The 24864-nt window shown below is 40.2% G+C and overlaps 2 protein-coding genes across 10 annotated transcripts in view; both read left to right on the top strand.

Annotated features, from left to right (window-relative positions):
* PFKFB2 (6-phosphofructo-2-kinase/fructose-2,6-biphosphatase 2) overlaps nucleotides 1–13251 on the top strand; it is a 31965-nt gene extending 18714 nt beyond the window's left edge. For 5 of the 9 annotated variants that reach the window (XM_028488507.2, XM_055084117.1, XM_028488506.2 and 2 more), the window contains one exon: nucleotides 5314–7350. In XM_028488507.2, the coding sequence (XP_028344308.1) occupies nucleotides 5314–5376 (63 nt within the window). In that variant the 3' untranslated portion in view covers nucleotides 5377–7350. Of the gene's footprint in view, nucleotides 1–2560; nucleotides 4739–5313; nucleotides 7351–9770; nucleotides 10151–12970 lie in introns of those variants that run through there. The other 4 variants (XR_008617056.1, XR_008617057.1, XM_055084116.1 and 1 more) reach the window with 4 other exon arrangements.
* Nucleotides 13252–13323: 72 nt separating this feature from the next.
* Nucleotides 13324–23057, top strand: C4BPB (complement component 4 binding protein beta). The gene is made up of 6 exons (XM_024133873.3): nucleotides 13324–13812; nucleotides 14374–14532; nucleotides 16010–16210; nucleotides 19996–20089; nucleotides 21775–21898; nucleotides 22886–23057. The coding sequence occupies exons 1-6, from the start codon at nucleotides 13755–13757 to the stop codon at nucleotides 23027–23029; spliced, it is 780 nt and encodes a 259-aa protein (XP_023989641.1). The 5' UTR covers nucleotides 13324–13754; the 3' UTR covers nucleotides 23030–23057.
* Nucleotides 23058–24864: the final 1807 nt, after the last annotated feature.

Genomic DNA, 24864 nt, shown 5'->3' with positions numbered 1-24864 from the left:
AGGAGTCACCACTGAGGTTTGAATTGCTCAAGGGAAAGGCAGAGAAGAGTTCACTAGAGCTGCTAGTGAACTAGTAATTTTCAACACATTCTAGTAATTCTCAACACATTCTCCTTTTTAAGTCAAAAAATTTTTTGCGTGAGCAATTTTTCCCCCCAGATATTGGGAAAGCCTGGTGATAAATTAAATCTCCCTCACTAGGGTATTAATTTATATCATCTTGATGTCCAGAGTAGTCTTAGAATCCTGTGGGGTCTAGCTCTTGACTGTTTACGCATTTACTTGTGTCATTTTATTTTTTCTGCAAGGTTAAATAGGAAATGTTTAGAGTAGGGATTCTTAGCCCCTTCGTGGCCCACGATGGCATACTTCCCCCAATTTTGTATACAAAATATATGAACATACGTATGTGCATTTTTCTGAGAGGCAAGTCTAGAGTTCTCATGAGATTTTTAAAAGAGAGAGAGGACTCCTCACCTTAAAGTTATCAATCTGTCTCTTAGAGGTGACCAGTGAGAGCAAGTTAGCTATTGGCCAGGGATGTTTTTGTTTGGTAATAGGAGACCTTTTGTTGTGCTTCTCATCTAGGAGTCTTCATTAGAATCCCCTATAGAACTTTTGAAACATGCACATGCCTGTGTCCACTCTAGGCTTAATTCTGACTCAGTCTCTGGGATTAGGGTCTGGGCATGCATGTGTTTAAATAGCTTCTCTGATGATTCTGAATCATACTCCAGGTTAGAACTCTATTTTATGTTGTTGGGTGGAGAAACAGTAGTTCCTTGGACCAAGCGTCAGTCTGGGAGTTCTGAATTCCTCATGGTTTTGAAAGGACCGTTCCCTGGAGTTAGATGTGTGAGCAGATCACAGTATTGAATGAAGTTACCCCCTCTTTGTTACTTCAGGCAGCAACCTGTTCCCGCTTTAACACATTGCAGGGTGATGTGGAACAAGTCACTATGTCATATAAATGTCCTATGACAATAGCTGAGAATTTTAAGCACCCTGGAGAGAGGCACTGAGATAAAACTTGTGGGATGATAAAGGTTATCATCACAGGCAGCTGGCTTGTGACCTTGAGTCCTTTATTCCTACATCCTGAGTAGGATGTCACAGCCAATTTCAAAGGCCACTTGCCTAGATTCTGCTCTAAATTGCCTTCCAGACATAAGGTAGCTTCCTATTCCTGTTTAGCCATTATATAATGTGTACCTAGTGTCCATGTTTGTGGGGCTTTGGGCTGGGTGGAATGGTGGTGGGAGAAGGAGACACCGAAGTAGCAGAAAAGGTCCTTGCCCTGAAAAAAGTTATTTTAGAGAAAGAGCATATAATTTATAATAAATGAACATTTGTGAAAGAGCAACACGTTGAGTCTGTAAATGTGGATGTCGAAGTGGAGTGGAGATTCCTTCTGACTTTTCTCTTGTCCTACATGTATGAGACTAAAAGGGTTGGGGGGTGGGAATGTGCCCCCGAATGATGTGGTCTAGGAGGTGTGTGTGGCACTTTTACAAGGTTGTCTTGTCTAGCTTTGCTTGGCTGGTGGCATCTTTAGCCCAAATGGGCATTCAGTCTTTTCTCTTGCTGTGAGGTGAGAATGATTCAGCACTAATGCATGAGAAGGAGCATTTTGATCCAAGATTTGGCTTTGGGCTGTATGTACTCCTAGCGAGAAGAGAATTCTCTAACAAAATAGCATTGTATTACCTTGTTATAAACCCCTGCATTAGACACAAGGCACTGGGATGTTCATTTGGGCTCTCAGCCTGCTGGTATGTTGCCATTCTCCACATGTGTTAGTGTGCTTCCCCAAGAAGAGGAGTGAGGTGGTCTTATTATTCTCAGATTGGACATGAGAAATTAGAACTTGACAACAGCAAGGATTTCAGCGTTGTTTGGTTTTTAGAGCAAGATCCCTCCAGAGAAGTTTCAGCAGAAAGAAGCCAGGAGAGCATAGAATAGAAGAGAGCTCTTATTCCACATTTTAGAGAAGTCCTGTTCCCTATCTTTTCTTTCCTGTCCTCCTTTCCCCTTCTTATTTGAGTGTGTGTCGGTAGTATATACACGTGACTCTGATTACATGTTTATCACAAATGCTAGTAAGAAAGGATGAACTCCAGAGTACCTTTTGCTGAGGCTTTCAGCTGTGTTATGGGAGAAATAGGTGAAGGCTTTAGCATTTAATCTACTGGTAGAAAATTAGGAAAGGAAAAATCACTGTATTATCTTTGATTATCACTGATTATCTTTTTCCTGCTTTAAAACTAAATGAGGAATTCCGTGACAGATATGAAGAGGAATCTAAAGCAGATTTAGACAACTAGCTTCTTCTCCTATATCTTAATCCTTAAATTGGAATTTAGCTCTTATTTATTATATCTGTATTGTTTTTGCTTTTGTTTTGGTAAGGAGATTGTTTTGCATTCAGTTGGAAAGTAGAATAAGAAAATCTGTTAAAAACACGCATTGTGCCAGGGGTCTACCCCATATCCTTATCTTTGGTTTTTGTTTTTTTTGTGTTTTTTTTTGTCCATCCCCTGCCCACCCACTAACTCCCAAGAAGTTAGGGTTAGGAGTACAAGATATTTGTATCCTAGACTGAACGGTTGAGTGTTTCCTGTGAGGATCTGGGTGTTCCTCTTTGCAACCCACATTTGATCTTCAGAGACACTGGCATTTTGAAGAAACATGATACGGCTGTTTGGAAGTAAATCCATCTTATGGTGTATCTGTGAGTAGAAGATCTGAGTACCAGAGAAACTCACTGATGCTTGGGGGAGCCAAAGGACAAGGGGAATAAGTGCCTAATAATTGAGGAAACTCTATCTGGGTTGTATAGTCTTATGCACATTCCATTGTCTTTGTTAAGCCCAGAGGCCATGTTGTGTTTGTTTTCCAGAAATTTGATAACTTTACATAGGTTTTCCGGTATACATTTTGACTTGTGTTTTAAAATATTTTAATTTGAATTAAATAATTTTATTGGAATTAAATATTTTAATTTTAATTTGATTCACAATTGAATCAGGTTGCAACATTGGCAGGATTGATCTCTGACTTCTGATCGAGGTGACACAGACATCAGAAGTATGTCCAGGAATTTAATTTAGACTCATCATGTCCAGAACACTGTATCTAGAAGTATCTGTACGCTGACTGCCTGACAGACTGTGGTAGGGTCCCTATGCTGACTAACCAACAGGCTCTACTTAAGATCTGTAAGCTGACAAGTCTGACTGTTTTCTAATTGTACCAGTTGACACTTTATGCATGTTACTACAATTCTCTGTCTATTGTACATGTCCTACAAAGAAAGGAAGTAACCACCCCACATGTTTTCTTTAGGGGGATGTTCTATACACTATGATTTTTAATAGGTATTTCTTTTAGAGTGGCAGCCAAATTCTAATCATTTTGTAGACAATGAAGGTTGAACATCACTTGTAAGTTATTTTGTAAACTCAGCTAAGGAAATGCCTGCTCAGAGCCTGACACTGTTACCTCTACTTGAAGTCATCCTATCCAGTCCCCCATTTCTGGGCAGGACTTCACTTTCTGAACTTTCTGTGTCCTCAGCTTCCCTGCTATGGGCTGTAGCATTCCATTGGATAATGCTGCTGTTTTCAGTCCGCTACCCATTTGCCTCTTAATTATAATATAATCAATAAAAATGCAAAGGAAATTTTGGCAAAAGTATTCTTTTCAGTAAGGCTTTCACTGGGGATCCATGACCAATTTTTAGCTACTCAGTGTTTTTTGTATCTGAATTGCTTGTGTACATTTTTTTTTTCTTGTGTTGAAGTAACAAAATCAATTCATTCTGATATGGTGATAGTTTTGCTGTGGCAAAAGCAAAGGACTTGTCACCAGCTGTGCCCTTTGGAGGGATTGGGAGTGGGCTGAGCACCACTGGGTTAAATGGAATGGACTGAGTTGGGAACCGAAGCAATAGAGCTATCCTGCATGTTTCCTAGGCACAGCTGTGTTGAAAGAAGGAATGTTAATCCTTAGCAGCATTCTAATTTAATCTGGTGACACTGATGTCAAAATATGGCGCTCAGATCCACATAAGGTGTATAACTGTATTTGAAATGTGTTTTTGTGTGTGTGTGTGTAGAATGGGTAAATAAAATGGTTGAGTAACTTGAATCTATCAGAAGGCTTCTGGGTTTTTTGTTTTGTATTTTGGGTTGTGTTCTCCACCACTTCCCCACCCCCAAAACTTTGCCTCGGGCTGCTTGGCAGTTGAGCCTCAGACCAGCAAAAGCCAGTCCACAGAGTGACTGGAGTCCCTGGTGGAGGCGTGGCCCTCTTGCACCACCTTCTGGAGAAGATGGGAAGGACATCATAGACGGCACCTGAACTTAGTCGTGTGTACTTTTTGGCGCCTCTACAAGAATTAAGAAAAAAATTACCTTTGACCACACTGTGCTCTGACCCGCACTAGCAACATGGAACTCATTATTTGTTGTGGGAAAAAAAAAAACCTTTGGCGATCTCTTAGAATTTAGTGGACTCTTCTTTCTAAAATATTACCTTCCTGTTTCTAAAGAGAATACAGCTGGTGGGGTAAAATGGCATTTAACTGCTTCTGGGATAGGAAAAACAGGGGGGATTGTGTCACTATTCTCATGCCTTATTTATTCCTTGTTACCTTAACAAGGACCAGGAGCTCATTAGACATGCAGGCTCTTGGGCCCCATCCCAGGCCTGCTGAATCAGAATATTCATTTTAAGTGGATGATGAGGCAATTCAGATGCACATTTAACATTTGAGAAACACTGTTCTCCGGGGAAGAATTTCTCACAAGGTCAAATGTTGGATCCCAGTTTATGGGAGGAAGTTGACTTCTGCTCTGATGACTGATTTCAGGATGGACTGGGCTAACTACAGTAGTAGGGGCCCTCCTCAGAAGCCAAGTAGCCCCTGCCCGCAGTATCATTCTTTTGGCCTGGTCTTTTGGCTGATGTAGCCTAAATACTCTCCTTTTACCACGGGGCTCCCTACTGCTTCCGCCTCCTATCTTGGATATGTAGCTTAGCTCCAGGTCTGAAAGGAGTGCTTGGTCCAACATGGTCACACGGTCAGTTCCTCAGGGAAAGAGGCTCAGGACTAGGCCATTAGAGTTTGTCTGACTCCCGAGGGTAGAGGGGCGTGTGCTAGCCCACCAGTGTGTTCACGCACGTGTGCGGATGTGGGGATGTGAGCCGCGGGGAGCACTGGAGGGGTGGGTGAGGGTTCTGCTCAACTTCCTCCATTAGTCATTTGGCGGCGGTGTAATGGCTTTATTTCTCTTCCTCTCTGGCTCCTAGGCGGAGACCTCGCTGGCTGTGCATAGGCTCTCCTCTCCGGCCTCCCCCCCATTGCTCTCCTGATGATGTGAAGGCTGAGGCCAGACCTCTCCGGGAGACTGGCCTACTGAAAAACTTGGCATGTCAGCTCCAAAGGGGCTTGAACAGGAAGTTCAGTGGGGATTGGACATTCAGGGCCACCCAAATGAGCCCTGAAAAAGCTGCACCACATTTCCCCTCATGCCTAATGGGAATATCAGTTACACTGAAAAACTTGACTTCCCTGTGCCTCAAAACATTTCACAGCCTGAACCAATTTCGTTTTGATCATCTCTTTGCTAGGTTCGGCCCAAGTTGGTCAATCCTGTTCCACTTTGGCATTTAACATCTGACCTGTGACTGTGTCCCTAGCTGGCTTTCTTTGCCTGATGTGCAAATGTACCTCTTCAGATTTAATTGTTTCCGAGTGAGAGGGCTGAACTCCAGCGAACCAGTTCTGTGCTGTAAGAGCTGGTCTCTACATCCACTACGAGTGCGCAGGCTAGGGTACAATATACATAGGTTTGCGGTCACTTTTTTGTCACATTGGAAGAAACGAGACAAATTCACCAGGTGAATGGAGGGTATCTGAGAAATTCAGTCCCTAAAACGTCTCTTCTGCGGTGACAGAAGAGCAGCATCAGTAGCAACCTTTTTGTTTAGAGAAGTTGTTCTTGTTTCAGGCCCCTTGAGGGCAGGATCTGACTACAAGACTCCACAAAATATGTACCCTTCTTCTGAGTTCTCTTTTGTAGCTATTGTATTTTCTACCTGATACTGTGTGCCACTCAAAGCTGAAGAGGGCTGACGTCATCCTCTCTGGTGGTTGGAAATGAGGGCTGGAGAGAAAAGTAGGGTGCCATTTGGATCACATGAAGAAGTAAAAGAAGTTTCCTTGGGAATCAACTCTCCCAAGGAGTTCTTTTGGTTTCAGAACAGGTGCAGGGAGACATGCCCTTCTGTGGGGTCTGCTACCGAGATACGGTCTCTAAGAAAGCTGTGGTTATGACTTCAAGAGCATCTGGTCTTCTAATCCCTTCCTCTTAGCTAATTGCCACTATTGTGGTCTCCTGGTCTCTCATGTAGAACCTTGGGGGAATGGGGTGGGGGGGCAACCAAGCCCTCAATGCATTTAATCATGTGGTTTCCCTTAAAGATAAACCAGGTAATTATTCCTTAGATCAGTGATTGTCAAATGTACACATATGTCCCTGCAGATGCGATTTTAATGTGTCACTGCTCCTGAAGGAAGGCATGGAAGCTCCCAAGGATACTATATCTTACAAGCAAAATCCTTTTTTTTTTTTTTTTTAAAGAATAGTAAGTTATTAGCTTTTTAAATTTTTTTCCCCTTTTCATTCAGATGCCCACTTGCTGGCCAAGAGGGTGAGTAACAAGAAGACTAGTACAATGCAATTTTCCCGAATGGTTCTTTTATACTGTGGATGATACAGGACCCTGTTACCTAAGATGTGATGCGCTGGGCTGCTGGCAGTTCAGCAACCAACTAGGAGCTTATTTTAAGTGCACAAAGCTGCCTTCAGAAAGTCTCCTGACCCTGCTCTGTAGCAGGTAATTTTCATCTAGCTGCTCATGGCATGTTGTACTGTAATGATTTTGTTCTTGTGATGCAGGTTTCTTTCTGCATCTAAATACACTGTCTTTTGATGATCTGATAAATGTTTTTATTTAGTTATTTATTCATCCATGTAAGGTATTTTTAAGTCCCCATATTAATATCTGCATGTATTTAATCAGAATGTAAGGTAATTTGTGTTTTCAGGTTATTTTTGGTAGAAATTTAGGTATTTTGAGTATTTAAGTTTAAAGTCCATAGTATTACCTTAAATTAAAATTTCAGAATGTAGGTATCGTCTTCTGTAAAAGGATAATAACTATGTGAAGGCACAGTGGATTTCTTTTGAATACTTTTTTTTTCATTGATTTTTATTATAAGTATAAACCAAGAGATACATTTCTCTGGGGAAAAGTTTACCTCCTGGATAAATAAGATCATGCTAAAATTTGTGAATAATATGTATTGCTTTTGTAATAAGAAATATAATAAAAGTTATTTTTAATTAAAAAGTGCAGCTAATTTTTAAAATCACACACAAAAGAAGGTAATATTTGGTACATTATACATACACAATAGTAACATCATGCAAAATGTATTTGAAGCTAGCTTCTTTAAAATGATTCTCAAATTATTAGATTGTGTATATATTTCCAACTGGTGGTTTTAACTGGTGACTTCTGCCTTTATCAAGTTCCATTGGCATTTCAAAATGATATTAGTGGGATCATTACTGCCATGCATTATCAACATTCTAGAGCTTTATTAATTTATTTAATGAATAGTTAATGATCACCTGTTGGTTGCCATGCAATGACTAAAACACAGTCTGTCCTCTTTCTAGAGTTTATTATTAGAAAGGAAACACTTAACAGCAAGTCTGTAACCCATCCCTCCCTTCTGGGAGGGAATGCCTTCCCCTTATAAATGAGCTTGACCAAAACCATTTTTAGATAATAATTATGCAAATATTTATGAATAAGGAACTTGGAACACTCTAGGCTGGTTAGCAATGGAGATAAAATGAAACGTTCATAGTAGCAGTAAAACAATTATAAATTCTATAAGCGCAAGGGCTCTGACAGCATGAAAATGACTTAGGAATTCTCCCAGTTTGAAATTGAGAGAAAGTGCTAAATGTATGAGCTTTAGTAATGTATCTGGAGGAGTAATAATAACGAGGGTGTCAAGGGTGTGATTTCCTTGGAAAACTCTCCAAGCCCTTTTGTTAAGTTTTCTCTTATTCAGCAATCAAGCCACTGTTTGAAGAAGGCTGTGGGAGTGTCTTTGATCCTTCTCCCTGTTTTATAAGTAGGTGAATGAACACCCTTATTGTGTGACTCACCTCAATATTGATGGAGTTTTTGTCGAATTATAAGATTTGTGATGGTGAAGGCCCAATAAACACATAACATACTACTTTTCAATATAGCTGGAAACTTAAAAGATGATTAGGATTAGAAAATGACTGTTTGGAGAGTGCTCCAGTGTTGGGTAATGGTCATTATTTGCTTTATTTCTATAGCCATAATTGTTACATCATGTGTTTTTTTTGTTTGTTTTTTGTTTTTTTGCGGTACGTGGGCCTCTCACCGCTGTGGCCTCTCCCGTTGAGGAGCACAGGCTCCAGACGCGCAGGCCCAGCGGCCATGGCCCACGGGCCCAGCTGCTCCGCGGCATGTGGGATCCTCCCAGACCGGGGCACGTACCCGTATCCCCTGCATCGGCAGGCGGACTCCCAACCGCTGCGCCACCAGGGAAGCCTACATCATGTGTTAAATTTCTCCAGGGTCTTCACTGGGGACTCACCATGAGGAGGGTCAGCCTTTGGGTTCACTAGCTTGTCCTTGTTGGTGACAACCCCACTGGTACTTCCTCTGGCAGTCTGGCAATAGCCTGTTACCATGCTTTATGGTCTTGAAGTATTCTGCACCATCCAACCTACATTCATTGTCTTGAACTCATTTGAGAATTTGATAAAAGCTAAGGAGTCTCTCCCGAGAAAAAGGTACACACACATAAGTTGTACAAACAATTTAGTGGGGGGTCATGACCTCCTGAAACCTATTCCTGGACCTCAAGGTAGGAAACCAGGAGGTAGATGATAATCTACACACATACTCATACACCTCATCTTCATTTCTTTCCTTTGACATAAAAAATGAAGACACATCTATTTGATATTAACTCTTAAGCAGAGAAGGGGAATATATGAGATTCTGAAATGCTCACTTTTTTTTAACTGGACATTGTGGATTAGTTAAGAATTTGAATAGATTGTAATAAGATAACATTGCTAATCATGGAGAGTAATGTTTTCGTTTTCTTAAAAACTTAAGGGAACAAAGTCTTTCTTCTTTTATTCTCATTAAGCCAGCTGCATTTGGGGCAGAGTAACTCCCTTCTGAATTCCCAAAGACATTTAAGTACGCTTTTTGGTTGTATATGTGATACTGCACGTTTGAAAACTAAGTCAGATTCTATAGGTGAGTTTCTCCTTACAATTAAGTAAAATAATTTCAGAAGCATAGGAGCCCCTTGGGAAGAGCATTCCAGATCTAATGGGACCTCGCCTCAAAAAGTGTAATGCCCTTCACCAAGTATCCAGCCTACTTTCAGGGACTAGCTTGTTTATCCGTTTGGGTTTTCTCCATTAGTGATCCACTTACCTTATTGTTTACATTCAGTTTTCACTTCCTAGGTTTGCTCTTTCATCCGTTGCTTTTTTCAAATTTGTGCATGGGATGGAAAACAGCCTCTGGGCACAATTTAGTAAAGTCTAGTAAACATTTTTTTCCAAATTTAAATTTCTGGGTCCTTTCACTCAAATACCAGTTGACCCTTATTTTCTTGTATTCATCAGTGTTTCAGATCAGAGTTGGTTTCAGCTGAAGGTGTCACCAAATCCAAAATAACAGCACCTTACACATGCAGAAGGTTACTCTCACCTACAATGTGCTGGATTCTACCTCATAGTACAATACAGCTACTCAAGCTACCGGAATCATGTCTACATTCCAGTCAGTAAAAAGGGAGCAAAAAGGGTACACCAACTTCCTTTAAGGGTGTTTTCTAAATGTTGCACGCAGTACTTATTCTCATAGCTCATGGCTATATATGACTGCAGGCAGGCTGAAATGTATTTTTAAAAAAAAATTCCAAGTGACCTTGTGCCAGCTATAATTGTGGTTTAATTACTAAAGAAGAAGGATGGAATGGATTTTGGGAATGAATAGCAATCTGCTTCAGTAGGTAATAGGCACTTTGCAGTAAGTCTGAAGGGACATAACAAGGTGAGCAGTAGTCTTTGAAGAGTTATATTGCCACCACTTAAAGACACACTATTTGTCATTCATCAAGTCTGATCTTGCTGTAGTGCATGTCTGTCTTGACTCACAAGCAAAGCTTATTCTACAATGCTTCATGAACAGTTTGACCTTTTTAAAATTTGTATATTTTATTCTCATGTAATCTGAATAAAAGCTACTTTTTTCTGGCCCAGGTTTTTCTTGGTGAGGCATTCAAAAAACATCAACTCGGTAAATAAAAAATAATCAGAGAAGCAATTTAGATCTTTTCTGAATTGTCTTGACGAAGACCGAAGGAAATCCATTCGTAACATACTGTAGAACTTTAAAAAATCTTTTCCCAATTCTCTTAAAATCACACACACACACACATCACAGGGTGTGTTCCCCTTGTTTAGCTCCCCACAACTCTTCCCCCAGCCTAGGCATTGCGGACTTTTGTTTTTCTACCCCTCTGCCCTCACCTTCTGATCTCTTCTGCTAATTACTGGCCGCCATCCCTTTGTAAAGTAATCAAACCAGTCTGAGTACAACTTCTGCACCTGATTTATTCCCCTAGTTCTCCAGGAAACAATCTGGATTAGATCAAATTGTTCAACAGTCTAGAAGGGTCAGTTAATGCTCATTTATTAGTTTATTCTACCTTGGACACTCATAATAAAACATGTAATCCCTTATATGGAATTTCAAAATTCAATACGCTTTGAAAACAAAGTTTTCTTTTAATTTATTTGACCATAAAACCTGACCTGAACTTTGTGAGGATATTTATAGTCTCTCTATATCCCACTTAGTGTAAATATTTTTACATTTCACGAAGAAATGTTAGGAAGACAGTATTATAAGCAATATAGTACCTTTCTAAAGTCCTGATCATTCTGAATCTAAAATAAGCCATTGAGACAAAGACTTATTTGCAATTATTTCCTGTAATAATGCTCTATTTTATACCCATGTTTATGTAGCAATAAACAAAATTTTCTTTCATTTTTTATTATTTATTGTACAAACATTATGTACACTAGATACTGAGGAACATGTATTCCTCAAGACATAGAATATGTGGTATGTTAAAAATTACTCAGAACTTGGAACCAGGCAAACAGAGATCACTGGAGACATTTTTTTATGAATTACTGAGTATTCCCTAGTAGACACTCTTTAGGGATTATTGATTCCATAAGGGTGTGTAATTTTGGTTGACTTTCTATTAACTAGGCTTTTTTACAACTCTCTTATAAGAGTAAAGGTTAATTTGTAGAAAATGGGTAGGAATGCAAATGATTCTTTTCTGAGAACAATGCAAATGATTCCCCATCAGGGCAAAGCAAAAGAATTCTGTCCAGTAGAGATTAAATTAATTTCCATCAGTTAGAAAATCTGATTTCAAGTATTACAGTTTGTTGCCCTGTATATTAACCAGTTTTGCTTCTAGTAGAAAAGTGATTTTAGAATGCCTTTGTGCTCTTTTTTTTTTTTTTTTTTTTTTTTGCTCCGGACGCGCAGCCTCAGCGGCCATGGCTCACGGGCCCAGCCGCTCCGCGGCATGTGGGATCCTCCCAGACCGGGGCGCAAACCCGGTTCCCCTGCATCGGCAGGGGACGCGCAACCACTGCGCCACCAGGGAAGCCCTAGAATGCCTTTGACTGACTATATATTATATATCTGTTCTTCAAATTCTTCTTTAAATTCACTGTAGCATCTTAATGGTTCCCTCATTAATTAATGAGTTGAGTGAAAGTTTTGACCCTTGTTCATTTTATATTTACATGAATGTCATGTTATTAATTTTTTGAAAATTATACTTTAAAAGATGCTTGCACTATAGGAGCTCACATATTAGTTGACCTAGACACAGAAAAACCATAAAAGCAGTATATAATAAATAAGTTATCAGTATGGATTTGAGGGGCTGTGGTAGAGTTTCTGGGTGACTCTTCATTTACTCTGCATTGCTTTATTCATTTAGCAGACGATTCTATCAATACTTTTCATTATGCAATGCAGAGGAAGGGAATGCAAACACAGATGAGGCACAATCCCTGTTCTAGAGTTGTTGACAGTTGTTAAAGAGGGAACCGCAGGTCCCAAATGACGTCATCTGTGCTAAAGTCCTGATACCAAACCTAGATTTAATATTAATACTTGACCTAATTGCAATTTTGACCTTCCCCAGGAATATACTCTTAATTGGGCCAGTCTGGAATTTTCTGGTCAGCAGTAATGAGGTAATCTGCATGATTAGACTCTCATTTTTTCCCCAAAAGCAGGTGACCTATCCTGAAACAATTCTTCCTTTTCTTTTGCTAGTAACTTCCTTGCCCCACTCTCCTTCTATAAAAACCCTCCATTTTGTACAACTCCTCAGAGTGCCCTTCTGTTTACTAGGTGGGGTGCTGCCCGATTAATGAATTGTTGAATAAAGCCAATTAGATCTTGAATTTTGTTTTTTAACATAGTCTAGTGTGGGAGAAAGACATGAACAAATCATTACAAAGTAATGATATTGGGTGGGGATGAGAATAACATTTGAGACCTTACTGTGTTTGTATGCTTTATATTTATTATTATGCTTTATATTTGTTATTTTATTTAAACTTAAGATTTTGTAGGAATTTTACCCCAGTTGTGTAATTGGAGCACAGACAACTAGCTAATAGCTGTAATCATCATGAACAAGAAGCTATGGGAACCCAAAAGCAATTTTACATGCTTCATTCCCAAGACGAAAGTATTCCCCTCATCTCTCTCTTAGCTCATTTGGTTGACTCTGGACTCAGGTCAAATCCTGCCCAGAAGACCACAGAATGGGAAGCCTGGTGCAGACCTGGCAAATGAGGACATTGTGTTGCTGCAGGACTTTGGAGTCCTTCTCAAGTTTGGGATCCGCCAGGACCAGCTCCTTTCTGGGAAGCCATATGGTCTGGAAGGTTGGAGACAGGTAAGGTTAGTTGACTTCCTTGAGCTTTCAGTCTTCAATGCTGCTTACAGTCTTAGGATACCTGGTATTTGAGAAAGGGGGAGGAGGTAGCACCCAGAGTTGGGTTTTACTTGGGAAACCACAAGGGATGCACACCTCCACCCCCACCTCCCCGTCTCTACCCACAATGCTGGAGAGAGTTGCAGAAGGTGGACTGTAAACACTGGCAAATATCGACAGATGTGAAGGTCATGGCAAGACCATTTGGCCCAAATCTGTTGAGGAAGGATCAGCCTGCAGTTCAAAGGGACTGGTCAACTGGATTTGCATAAGCAACACTTGGGCCATTTCTGAAACTGAGTTTTAAAACTGGCAACTCTTTTTTATCGCCCCTTTGGGTTTTTGCAAAATCCCTCCTTGTACCAACTTCCTTACAGCTACTCTTATTTCCTGTTGTAGAATTTTTTTTCCTTCCAGGGAAGAGAAATCAAGACAACCCCTTCTCTAGGAAGGAGGTGGTTGGTCTGATCTCAAGTGGTGTGAGAAGACCTATTTTGATCTAAACCAGGATCCCAGTCTGGGTTATTTCCAACCCGGTTCAAACAATTTTGATCACAAGATGTTTTTTTGGTTTATGTGCTGTCTTGTGGGTATGTGGCTGATTTCTGCCTCAGACGGTACGTATGCTTTTCTAAACCTCAGTTTGTAAGGCATGTGATATCAGCTTGTGGATTTTGAGGCATTCTATCTGGGGTTTTAATGAAATTGAAGTCTATAAAATATATTTCCTTCATTGAAAAATCTCAAATTACTTGGCCTAATGCTCTGAACTCAATAGGGGCATAGTAAATATTTAATGATTTTGCTCTATGAAGTGGGTCATTATCTGCTACTTTCCCTTTCTGTTCTGGGAACAAAAAATGTACCGATTTCAAAATCTTGAGAGGTCTTATTTCTGATAAACTCCCAGACCACTATTTGGAAAGGGGATTGTTTTTTTTAGGAGTGGATAACTTATGGCTGAACTTGAGTAAAACTCCTGTTATCCTTTTGAAAACAAAACGTTGGGAATCCTTGGGCAGGAAGGGATGTGGATGTACATGGACATGGAAGAGTACAAGGAATCAGAGTTAATAATCAAGCCAAAAGACACTTGGATGGGGAATCTAGTAAGTGCTTCCTCAGGGCATGTGATACATCAAACGAATCTGTTGTGGTTTTTTTTTTCCCTCCAACAGAGATCTGTCCAGAACTCCCCCCAGTGGACAATAGCATATTTGTTGCAAAGGAGGGGGAAGGACAAATTCTGGGGACTTACTTATGTAACAATGGCTACCACCTGGTAGGAGAGAAAACCCTTTTTTGTAATGCATCTAAGGGATGGAATGCCACCGCAAGTTTGATCTTTCTGCTCTTTGTTCACCTTGTCATCCCTCTGTATTCTTTCATATTGTACCTCCAGTAGGCCATGGTAAGACTTTATAAGAAAAAAAATTCTCAACTTCTAGTAATACATTTTTAAAGCACTCTAGTTGTGGAATTTCTCTTAGTAGGTACATAATCAGCTCTTAGTATTAATTTAGTTGAATTAGTAGACGCAATCATCCCTACAAGAAGGAAAGGATTTCTTCTACATATTAAAACTACTTTTTTTGGGGGGGCTGTCATTTGTTTAATATCATACTGCTTTAAAATTTTTAAGTTATGAAAAATTTTAAACATATACAAAAGACAGAAGTGTAAAATGAATTCATATGTATGATCAACACGACTTTTTAAATCTACAATTCTGCTTTGCATTATTATTTTGAAGTAAATATATCTTATCATTTCATTTCATCCATCATATAATTTTTTAAAAATAAATTTATTTTATTTACTTTATTTTTGGTTGTGTTGGGTCTTCGTTGCTGCACGCGGGCTTTCTCTAGTTGTGGTGAGTGGGGGCTGCTCTTCGTTGTGGTGTGCAGGCTTCTGTAGTGGAGCACACAGGCTCTAGGTGTACGGGCTTCAGTAGTTGTGGCACGTGGGCTCAGTAATTGTGGCTCGGGGGCTCTGGATTGCAGGCTCAGTACTTGTGGTGCATGGGCTAAGTTGCTCCGCAGCATGTGGGATCTTCCTGGACCAGGGCTCGAACCCGTGTACCCTGCACTGGCAGGTGGATTCCTAACCACTGCACCATCAGGGAAGCCCCATCATATAATTTTTGAAATGGGAAAATTTTTGTTCTCAATTTACAAATGTGATAACTGAAATCTAAGTGATTTGTTCAGGTTCATAAAACTCATTTGTGGTGTCTGTAGAGATGGAGAATAATTAGTCCACATTCTCTTTGCTAATACTGTTTTTAGAAATAGATGGATTAGTTCTCCTTTAAACCTAGGGTGTAAAGTTCTCCTTTATACCTAAAGCACACCTGTATATTTATCCTTTATTCATAGAACCAAATTCACATCCCTCTGTATTCTCCTGTTTTTCCACCTGGGCAGAACAAAAGAAAACAAAGTAAAAAATGATTACTAATGTGTGTATTTGACAGGATGAAAGGGAAGGAAACATTTGCCTCAAACATGGGCTCAAGAATTTTGAGCAATGCTTAACATAAGAGAATGATGAACATGCTACTGGCAATTTCCAATTACATGCTTAATTTTAGTAAGTTCAAATGTCAGTTGTCACTCTTGTGCAAGATCAAGACATTTTCTACCACAGTTAAGGGCAGCCCAGTCTTTTCTCATTCTGCATTGTTATGGTTTCGTACCATGTAGCAGTCCATATTAAAAGGTGCAGTTTTACTTCTCATTTTCAGTTTTCTTGATGAAGCCTGGGGAGGTCTAGCCTTTGCTGTGGTGGGTTTCCGTTTAGCCCTTTCAGATCTCTGCCTGTTTTCTTCTTCAGTGGGCCACTGTCCTGACCCTTTGCTGGTGAATGGTGAGTTTAGTTCCTTGGAGCCTGTGAATGTGAATGACACTGTCACGTTTAAGTGCAATGAGCATTACGTCCTCAAGGGCAGCAATTGGAGCCGGTGCCTAGAGAACCACACCTGGGTGCCTCCCTTTTCTGTCTGCAAAAGCAGTAAGTATAAAAGAAAATAAGTGCAAATCCCAAAGATACTGATCGGCAGTGAAAATCTAGCCATTCACCACATGCCCACAACGCTGTCCTCTTTTTTGTATCTGGGAAGGGTTTATGATCTAGCAGGAAGCCAAGAAAGAGCCAGGCTCAACACAAGCAATGCATTCTAATGAAATGATCAGCACCCAAACAATAAACAACACCCGCCTCCCACCCCAAGTAGGATTCCTGTACTACTAGATCTAACACAGGGTAGTATGGGACATCCGACTATATTTTTTTAAAATTTCAAGATTAAGCAATAACGTTTTTTTTTTTTTTGAAAAATGAACAAAAGCAGGGGGAAAAAAGACCGTAACTCATCATTGCAAAATTACATAAAATAAGAGTTGAAAATACCTCCTTTTATCACTACAGTTCATAGCTCTCAGAGGTAATTAGTTGGATGTGTTTAATGACTTTTTCTTATGTTTACACAGATATTTTAAATAAATGCACACACACACACCAACACACATATATACCTACAAAGATGGGACTTTGCTATACATATTTTTAAAATAGCTTCTTTTTTCATATAACAATATACATGGGAATCTTTTTCAGATCGGTACGTATAGCTCTACCTCCTGCTTTTTAACTACATGTGGATATGCCATGATTTATTCCATATCTCTCATATTGATGAACATTTATTATATTTCCATATTTTTGCTATTACAAACAATGATGAAATGAATGTTATTGTATATATATGTCTATACACATACATCTTTATGTCTATGCTACTATTTCTATAGGATAGAGTCCTAGAATGATTGGTGAGTCATAGGATATCATTATTTGCAAAATATACCTGAAAAATCCAAGAAATTCTACTAAAAACTTCATTCTTGGATACAAAATAAATATTGAAAAATCAACAGTTTTCACTTTCTAGTAATAGTTATCAGATGAATATTGAAATGTAAAAATAATTCCATTCATGAGACCTATAGGAAAATTTACCAAAGGACATAAAATAAGACATGAATAAAAGAAAAGATCCTGGATAGGCAGACTTGGTATTACAATGCACTCCTAACCAGAATTTTAAATTAAAAAATAGGAAACAAAAAATTAATTTAAAAATCTCATTTGGAATGGTACACATCTAACATTGCAAATTTATTTATTTCAATACTTTATTTTTTCAGAGCAGTTTTAGGTTTCTAATAAAATTGAGAGGAAGATACAGAAATTCCCCCTATTGCCCCTGTTCCCACATATGCACAGCCTCCCCCCCCATTATCAATGTCACCCACAATTGATAGACTTACATTGACACATCATTATCACTCAAAGTCCATAGTTTACCTAAGACTTCACTCTTAGTGTTGTACATTCAATGGATTTGCACCAATGTATAATGACATACGTACATCATTATAATCTCATACAGAGTATTCTCACCACCCTAAAAATCCTCTGTGCTCTGCTTATTTATCACTTTACTTCCCCCACCCCTCTCAACCACTGATCTTTTTATTGTTTCCATGGTTTTGCCTTTTCCAGAATGTCATACAATTAGAATCATACATTGTGTGGCCTTTTCAATTTGTCTACTTTCACTTAGTAACATGCATTTACGGTTTCTCCATGTCTTTTCATGGCTTGATAGCTCATTTCTTTTTAGTGCTGAATAATGTTTCATTTCTGGATGTACCACAGTTTACTTATCCATTCACTTTCTGAAGGACATCTTGGTTGCTTCCAAGTTTTGACAATTATGAATAAAACTGCTAAAATATCCATGTGAAGGTTTTTTTCTATGATGTAAGTTTTCACCTTCTTTGGGAGTTAGATCATGTGGTCAGAGTATATTTAGTTTTGTGAGAAACCACCAAACTGTCTTCCAAAGGGGCTCTACCATTTTGAATTCCCACCAGCAATGTATGAATACTGTTGTTCCAAAACCTTCTCAGCATTTGGTGTTGTCAGTGTTCCAGAGACTGACCATTCTAATAGATGTGTAATAGTATCTCACTGTTGTTTTAATTTGCATTTTGCTGATGACATATGGTATAGAGCACCTTCTCATAGGCCATCTGTATATCTTTGGTGAGGTGTCCATTTGGGACACTGGAGTTCCTTAATCAACTCATTGAAATTCTTTGTCCTTTCTTCCACACAACTTTTGAACTCAGGTTTTGATCTTTTAAAAATTATTTATTAACTGCTCAAGTAATACATCTGTTGTGGAAAAATACAGAAAATAAAAGAAGAAAACATTTAATTACCTACAAACCTACCACCCAGAGATAACAGAGTACTTTGGTATATAATTTTCAGACTTTTTTTTTCCTGTTCATATATGTTGGTATGTGTCTGTGTTTTACAAAAATGGTATTATATTATACATGCTCTTTTATGCTTTGCTGTTTTAGTTATCTATTTGTTTTGTTGAAGACTTTGTGTTTCAATAAATACATAACTACATAATTATTCTTAATTTAGCCGTTAATCTTTTTTTTTTTTTTTTTTTTTTTTTTTGGTGGTATGCGGGCCTCTCCCTGCTGTGGACTCTCCCGTTGTGGAGTACGGCCTCCGGACACACAGGCTCAGCGACCATGGCTCACGGGCCTAGCCGCTCCGCGGCATGTGGGGTCCTCCTAGACCGGGGCACGAACCCGAGTCCCCTGCATTGGCAGGTGGGCTCTCAACCACTGCGCCACCAGGGAAGGGAAGCCCCTAGCCATTAATCTTGATCAACAAGTTTAGACTCATATAACCTCAGAGATGAAAGGGACCTTAGGGATAATATTATTTAGCCTGCTCATCTTATAGATTAAGAAGGAAGCTGAGGACTTCCCTGGTGGCACAGTGGTTAAGAATCCACCTGCCAGTGCAGCGGACATGGGTTCCAGCCCTGGTCCGGGAAGACCCCACGTGCCACAGAGCAACTAAGCCCATGCGCCACAACTACCGAGCCTGCGCTCTAAAGCCCAAGAGCCACAACTACTGAGCCCACGTGCTACAACAACTGAAGCCTGCGGGCCTAGAGCCCGTGCTCCACCACAACAGAAGCCACTGCAGTGAGAAGCCTGCACACTGCAACGAAGAGTAGCCCCCGCTCGCCACAACTAGAAAAAGCCTGTGTGCAGCAACGAAGAATCAATGCAGCCAAAAAAAAAAAAAAAAAAAAAAATTAATTAATTAATTTTTAAAAAAGAAGGAAGCTGAGAAAGGTAAAATGGCTTCTTTCATGCCATGTGGTCAGGGGAAGAGCCAAAACCAAAACTCACAACATCTAGTACCTTGTCCAACTCTCTTTCCATAAGTTTACAGACTCATCCTCTTTCCTCGCAGCTCTGTTCTCCGTTTTTTGCTGAATCTCTCATATGGTACAACTGTCACACAGGGGTAGTCAACCTCCATTTGAGCTCACACTATTTACTGTTTCAGGAGTTACTTCTTCCATCTCTACCTATAGCCTAATTTTTCGCTTCTTGTACACTGACAATTAGCATCTCTACAACTTAACCTTCCTTTCCTCAAGTTCCTGCCAATCACAAAGTACTCTCACATCACTAATGACTCAGAGAATGAGCCAGGGGAGGGAGTCTTTCTCATGGATAAATATGATTTGACCAGAAGGAAATGAATGGAGAACATGTCCCAGATCCCACATGGGCTGCTGTGAAGGTGGCAGGTGCTGACCTACACAGTTGCACTTAGGGGCCTGGCATTGTTAATTGAACATTACTGGACTTCACAGCTGTCATTCTTATACTCCTGTCTCTCAGGAGACTGTGGCCCTCCTGAGAATCCAACTCATGGCTATTTTGAAGGAATAGATTTCAACTCGGGATCTACCATTACTTATTACTGTGAAGCGAGGTAAGTGTATTGCAGCCTTTTAAATATGAGACCTTGCCCATTGACTAGTAGCCTTGTTTTGGAAAAGACCCAGTGTGTCTCAACCTAGTCCCCTGATTACCTAGCACATTCTGATATATATTTTTTTGAATTGATTTTTTTACTTTTAAAAAAAATTTATTTATTTATTTTTGGCTGCATTGCATCTTTGTTGCTGTGCGTGGGCTTTCTCTAGTTGCAGAGATCGGGGGCTACTCTTTATTGCAGTGCGTGGGCTTCTCATTGCGGTGGCTTCTCTTGTTGCGGAGCCCGGGTTCTAGGCCTGTGGGCTTCAGTAGATGTGGCACGTGGGCTCAGTAGCTGTGGCTCACAGGCTCTAGAACACAGGCACAGTAGTTGTGACGCACGGGCTTAGTTGCTCCACGGCACGTGGGATCTTCTCGGACCAGGGCTCGAACCTGTGTCCCCTGCATTGGCAGGTGGATTCTTAACTACCTTGCCACCAGGGAAGTCCTGCTCATTCTGATTTTGAGAGCTGCTTTAGCCCGCTGCCAGCTCTCTCCAAGCCCTAGAAGACAGACTGATCCTCCTATTTATCCTAATAGAAGTATCACTCTTTTTTCTCTAAGCTAAGACAAGATAAAATATTTAAAATGTATGTTTTTCTGGGGCTTCCCTGGTGGCGTAGTGGTTAAAAATCCACCTGCCAATACAGGGGACACGGGTTCGAGCCCTGGCCCAGGAAGATCCCACATGCCCTGGAGCAACTAAGCCTGTGCGCTACAACTACTGAGCCTGCGGTCTAGAGCTCGTGTGCCACAACTACTGAGCCCGTGTGCCACAACTACTGAAGCCCGCGTGCCTAGAGTCTGTGCTCTGCAACAAGAGAAGCCACTGCAATGAGAAGTCCGCACACCGCAACGAAGTGTAGCCCCCGCTCGCCGCAGCCAGAGAAAGCCCGCGCACAGCAAAAGACCCAGTGCAGCCACCCCTCCCAAAAAAATATGTTTTTCTAAACAGTCTCAGAACAAAAAACTCAAAAAAACCACAGAATATATGGAAGTACAGAAATAGAAGTATTTAGAATAGAGATCCTTAGGACATAGTAATTAAAGTCTAACCTTAACTTAGACTGCCCAGTCACCCGCTTACAGAGCTCCTAACCTTTTCTTTCCCTGGCCTCAATCTTATTAACTCAGAGTCATGTGACCTCACTGGCATTTCAATCTCATTTTTTACCTCCAATGCATTTTGCCATCAACTCTCATGTTTTTCTGATTAAGAGCTGAGGCTCCTTTTAAGCAGTTCCCCAAGATTTATTTGAAGGCTGTCTCTAGCTTTCTACTCCTTTTTAGAGCATAGATGACAGATGCTTTTTTAAAGTTACTGAACAATGAAGAGGTTCCTCCCTCACCCTTCCCACCCAAAAACTGTGTGCATAAAAACACATATTTAGAATTTTTCACTCTTCCATGTCTTACAGTCTGACTCATCACTTGGGTCCTCTCCACCCGCAGGAGAGTGGTTTTACTTTATGACTGCTTTGTAATATTGAGATAACTTAAGTGTGCATTAGGGCTCTGGGGCAGAAAAGTAGAGTCTATTACAGTGTGAAGTACTGAAATACTGTTACATAAAACCAGCTTTAGTGGCCCAGTTCAAGAAGTGGAAGTGTAAATGTTGTTGCCATTCTACCTTGTGTCCAGGTACTGTCTGGTGGGCACACAGCACCAACAGTGCATTGATGGGGAGTGGAGCAGTACCCTTCCAGTCTGTGAGTTGATCCGAGAAGCTCCCAAACCAGCTGAGTTGGAGTTGGAGAAGGCACTGGTAAGAGTGGGCTCTTTTCTGTCTTATTCATAGCTGTGCCTTCAGGGCCTGGTGCCGCTCTTGGCATATGCTCAGTAAATAGCTGTTCCATTTGGAATGTCTTTGAATGGATTGGTCTTGGCCTGATTGTAGGGTGGGGCCTATAAACTAGTAACTCACGTTTTTGTATATGAATTCCCATTCTCCACCATCATCATTAATACCTCATGAGGCCCTTTTGGTAGGGGTTGTTGTCTCATGTGCTTTAAAGAGCAAGGTACATAAACTTATGTCTTAGACTTGGAAGTATTGCTGTGAAAAGTCTCTAAAATTTTTCTAGACTTCAAAAAAAAAATCACAAAAATGCTGAACATATCCATTATCATTGAGACTCCTCTCTCAGTCTGTATTTATTACTGGGATGACAAGTAGATTTAAGCCACTAAATTTTATTTTCAGAAAATAAAAAAGTACCCCAGGGGCAGGCAGTGATAACTTCCCCCAAGACACACCAAGTTGCAAGATTTTATATATATATCTGTACCCCAGGGGGAAGAGAGGGACACTTGGCAGCATCCTGAAAGGGGCCCTAGGCAGCCTCCAGCCATCCTGCAAATTTAAATGATTCATCATGTTGAAGACCCAGATCCATACTGAAGCTAGCCTTGTTCTGAGCCCCCATTTGGGCACCTAAACACTACTCATGGGCTTCCCTGGTGGCGCAGTGGTTGCGCGTCCGCCTGCCGATGCAGGGGAACCGGGTTCGCGCCCCGGTCCGGGAGGATCCCACGTGCCGCGGAGCGGCTGGGCCCGTGAGCCGTGGCCGCTGAGCCTGCGCGTCCGGAGCCTGTGCTCCGCAACGGGAGGGGCCGCAACAGAGGGAGGCCCGCCTACCACAAAACAAAAAAACCAAAAAAAACCCAAAAAAACCACTACTCATTAGCTTCCGAGTGTAGAGCTGAGTCTCAGTTCTTAAACTGTTAACTTCAAAAAATGTTCTTTCTTCAGCTTGCCTTTCAGGAGAGTGAGGAACTTTGCAAAGCCATAGAGAACTTTACACAAAGATTAAAGAAAAGTGGCTTAACGATGGAGAAAGTAAAATGTTCTCTGGAAATAAGGAAAGCTGATTTGAAGGCAAAAATGTTGCCCTAACATTATAGCTGAGCAGACTGGGTAATAGAAATACTCCTATGAATAAAATTTCCTCTTGGTTCTGAAATTGGTTTCAGATTTTTCTCTCTTTGGGCCGAAATACGACTTCATAGTAACCAGCCGCAGTTGCAAGACGCATGGGGTGTGTCTGTGTGTCTGTGTGTGTGTGCGTGTGTGTTGGATGTAGAATGACCAAGTATGGTGATTGTCTAAGACCAGAATTAGAAATGCATTATTGGGGAGGGAAAGGTTTAATTTCCTGTCTGAAAGAGAATGGGAAGCTCAGATCACAGCTAAGGTACATGCCTTTTTTTTTTTCTCTTTTCTGTTTTTGGTGGTGCTGCACGGGTTGGGGGAATCTTAGTTCCCCATTCAGGGATTGAACCTGGGCCCTTGGCAGTGAAAGCATGGAGTCCTAACCACTGGACTGCCAGGGAATTACTGTTTCATTTTTTAATATGAGATGCAAATTATGAGGCAAAAATTAACCCCAGATTAACCAAAACTTATGAGGCAAAAATTAATGTCTCATTTTGGAAAAATAGGCTCAGAACAGCTATATCCTTAAAATGACTTATCGAGACAAAAGTAGAGTTAGAACCCAAACTCTCTCCTGGATCTCCCAGACATCCTGTTTATAAAACCAGATTTCCAAATCTTCTGCGGTAATATTGCTCACTGCCTTTTGGATGAAACTTAGCCCTCATTTTGAGATGTTACAACACATATATATATATTTTCTTATTCTTTTTTCAGTTTGAGATGTTGCAACACATATGAAAATATTTTCTTATTCTTTTTTCAGAGGGCGAAAGAAATAAGAATCCTTAGGTTTTCTTGTCAAGATTTTATACTGATCTGGTATGACAAGCTTCTCCCATCTCTGACTCTGACCTCTACTCCAAAGGCATAGGAACTCTTTGTAAAATACAAACAAAATACAGAAGAGAGCCTGAAATAATGGAAAATCTCTAGGGGAAGTTATGAGGGAGAACAAGAAACAGCCTCTCGGGTAGCCTACAATCTGTTAATAGACACATATATACATATCATTAATTCAGTGTGTTTAGAATGAAGCACACCCCTCTCATGAAAACTGTGCTATGGGCGCTTGCATGGGAGGAGGCTGCCTTCTGTCTTAAGAGGAGGACGAGGCAGGAAAATGGTCAAGGTAGACAGCATAGTTTTTTGGGCCCTTGAAAGTGATTACGATTTAGAGACAAAGATTAGGGAAAAGGATGTTCCAAGTGGAAAGAAGATTTAAGAAATGTAGTAAAGAGTCATAAGCTTTTTTTTTAAAATTGAAGTAGAGTTGATTCACAATATTATATTAATTTCAGGTGTACAACATGGTGATTCAATTGCTAATAGATTATATTCCATTGAAAGTTACAAAAAAATAATGTCTATATTTCTATGCTCTGTGCAGTATATCCTTATTGCTTAACTATTTTATACATAGTATTTTGTACTTCTTAATCCACTACCCTTATCTTGCCTCTTCCTGCTTCCGTCTCCCCACTGGTAGCCACTAGTTTGTTCTCTGTGAGTCTGTTTCTGTTTTGTTATATTCATTCATTTGTCTTATTTTTTAGGTTCCACATACAAGGGATAACACAGAGTATTTTTCTTTCTCTGCCTGCCTTATTTCACTAAGCATAATACCCTATAGGTCCAACCACATTGTTGCAAATGAGTGTCATGGGCTTTTTAACCAAGTAAATGGTTACTCCTACTCCTACGATTAATCTAAATCGACCAAAATGATTCTAAATGTTAAGCTGTTCATTATATTATTGTCTATACTCGCAAGACCTTATAAGCATTAGAAATGT

The sequence above is a fragment of the Physeter macrocephalus genome, chromosome 4 (genome assembly GCF_002837175.3).
Source record: "Physeter macrocephalus isolate SW-GA chromosome 4, ASM283717v5, whole genome shotgun sequence".
Taxonomy (NCBI): Eukaryota; Metazoa; Chordata; class Mammalia; order Artiodactyla; family Physeteridae; genus Physeter; species Physeter macrocephalus.
This window is presented reverse-complemented; position numbering and strand designations above follow the sequence as displayed.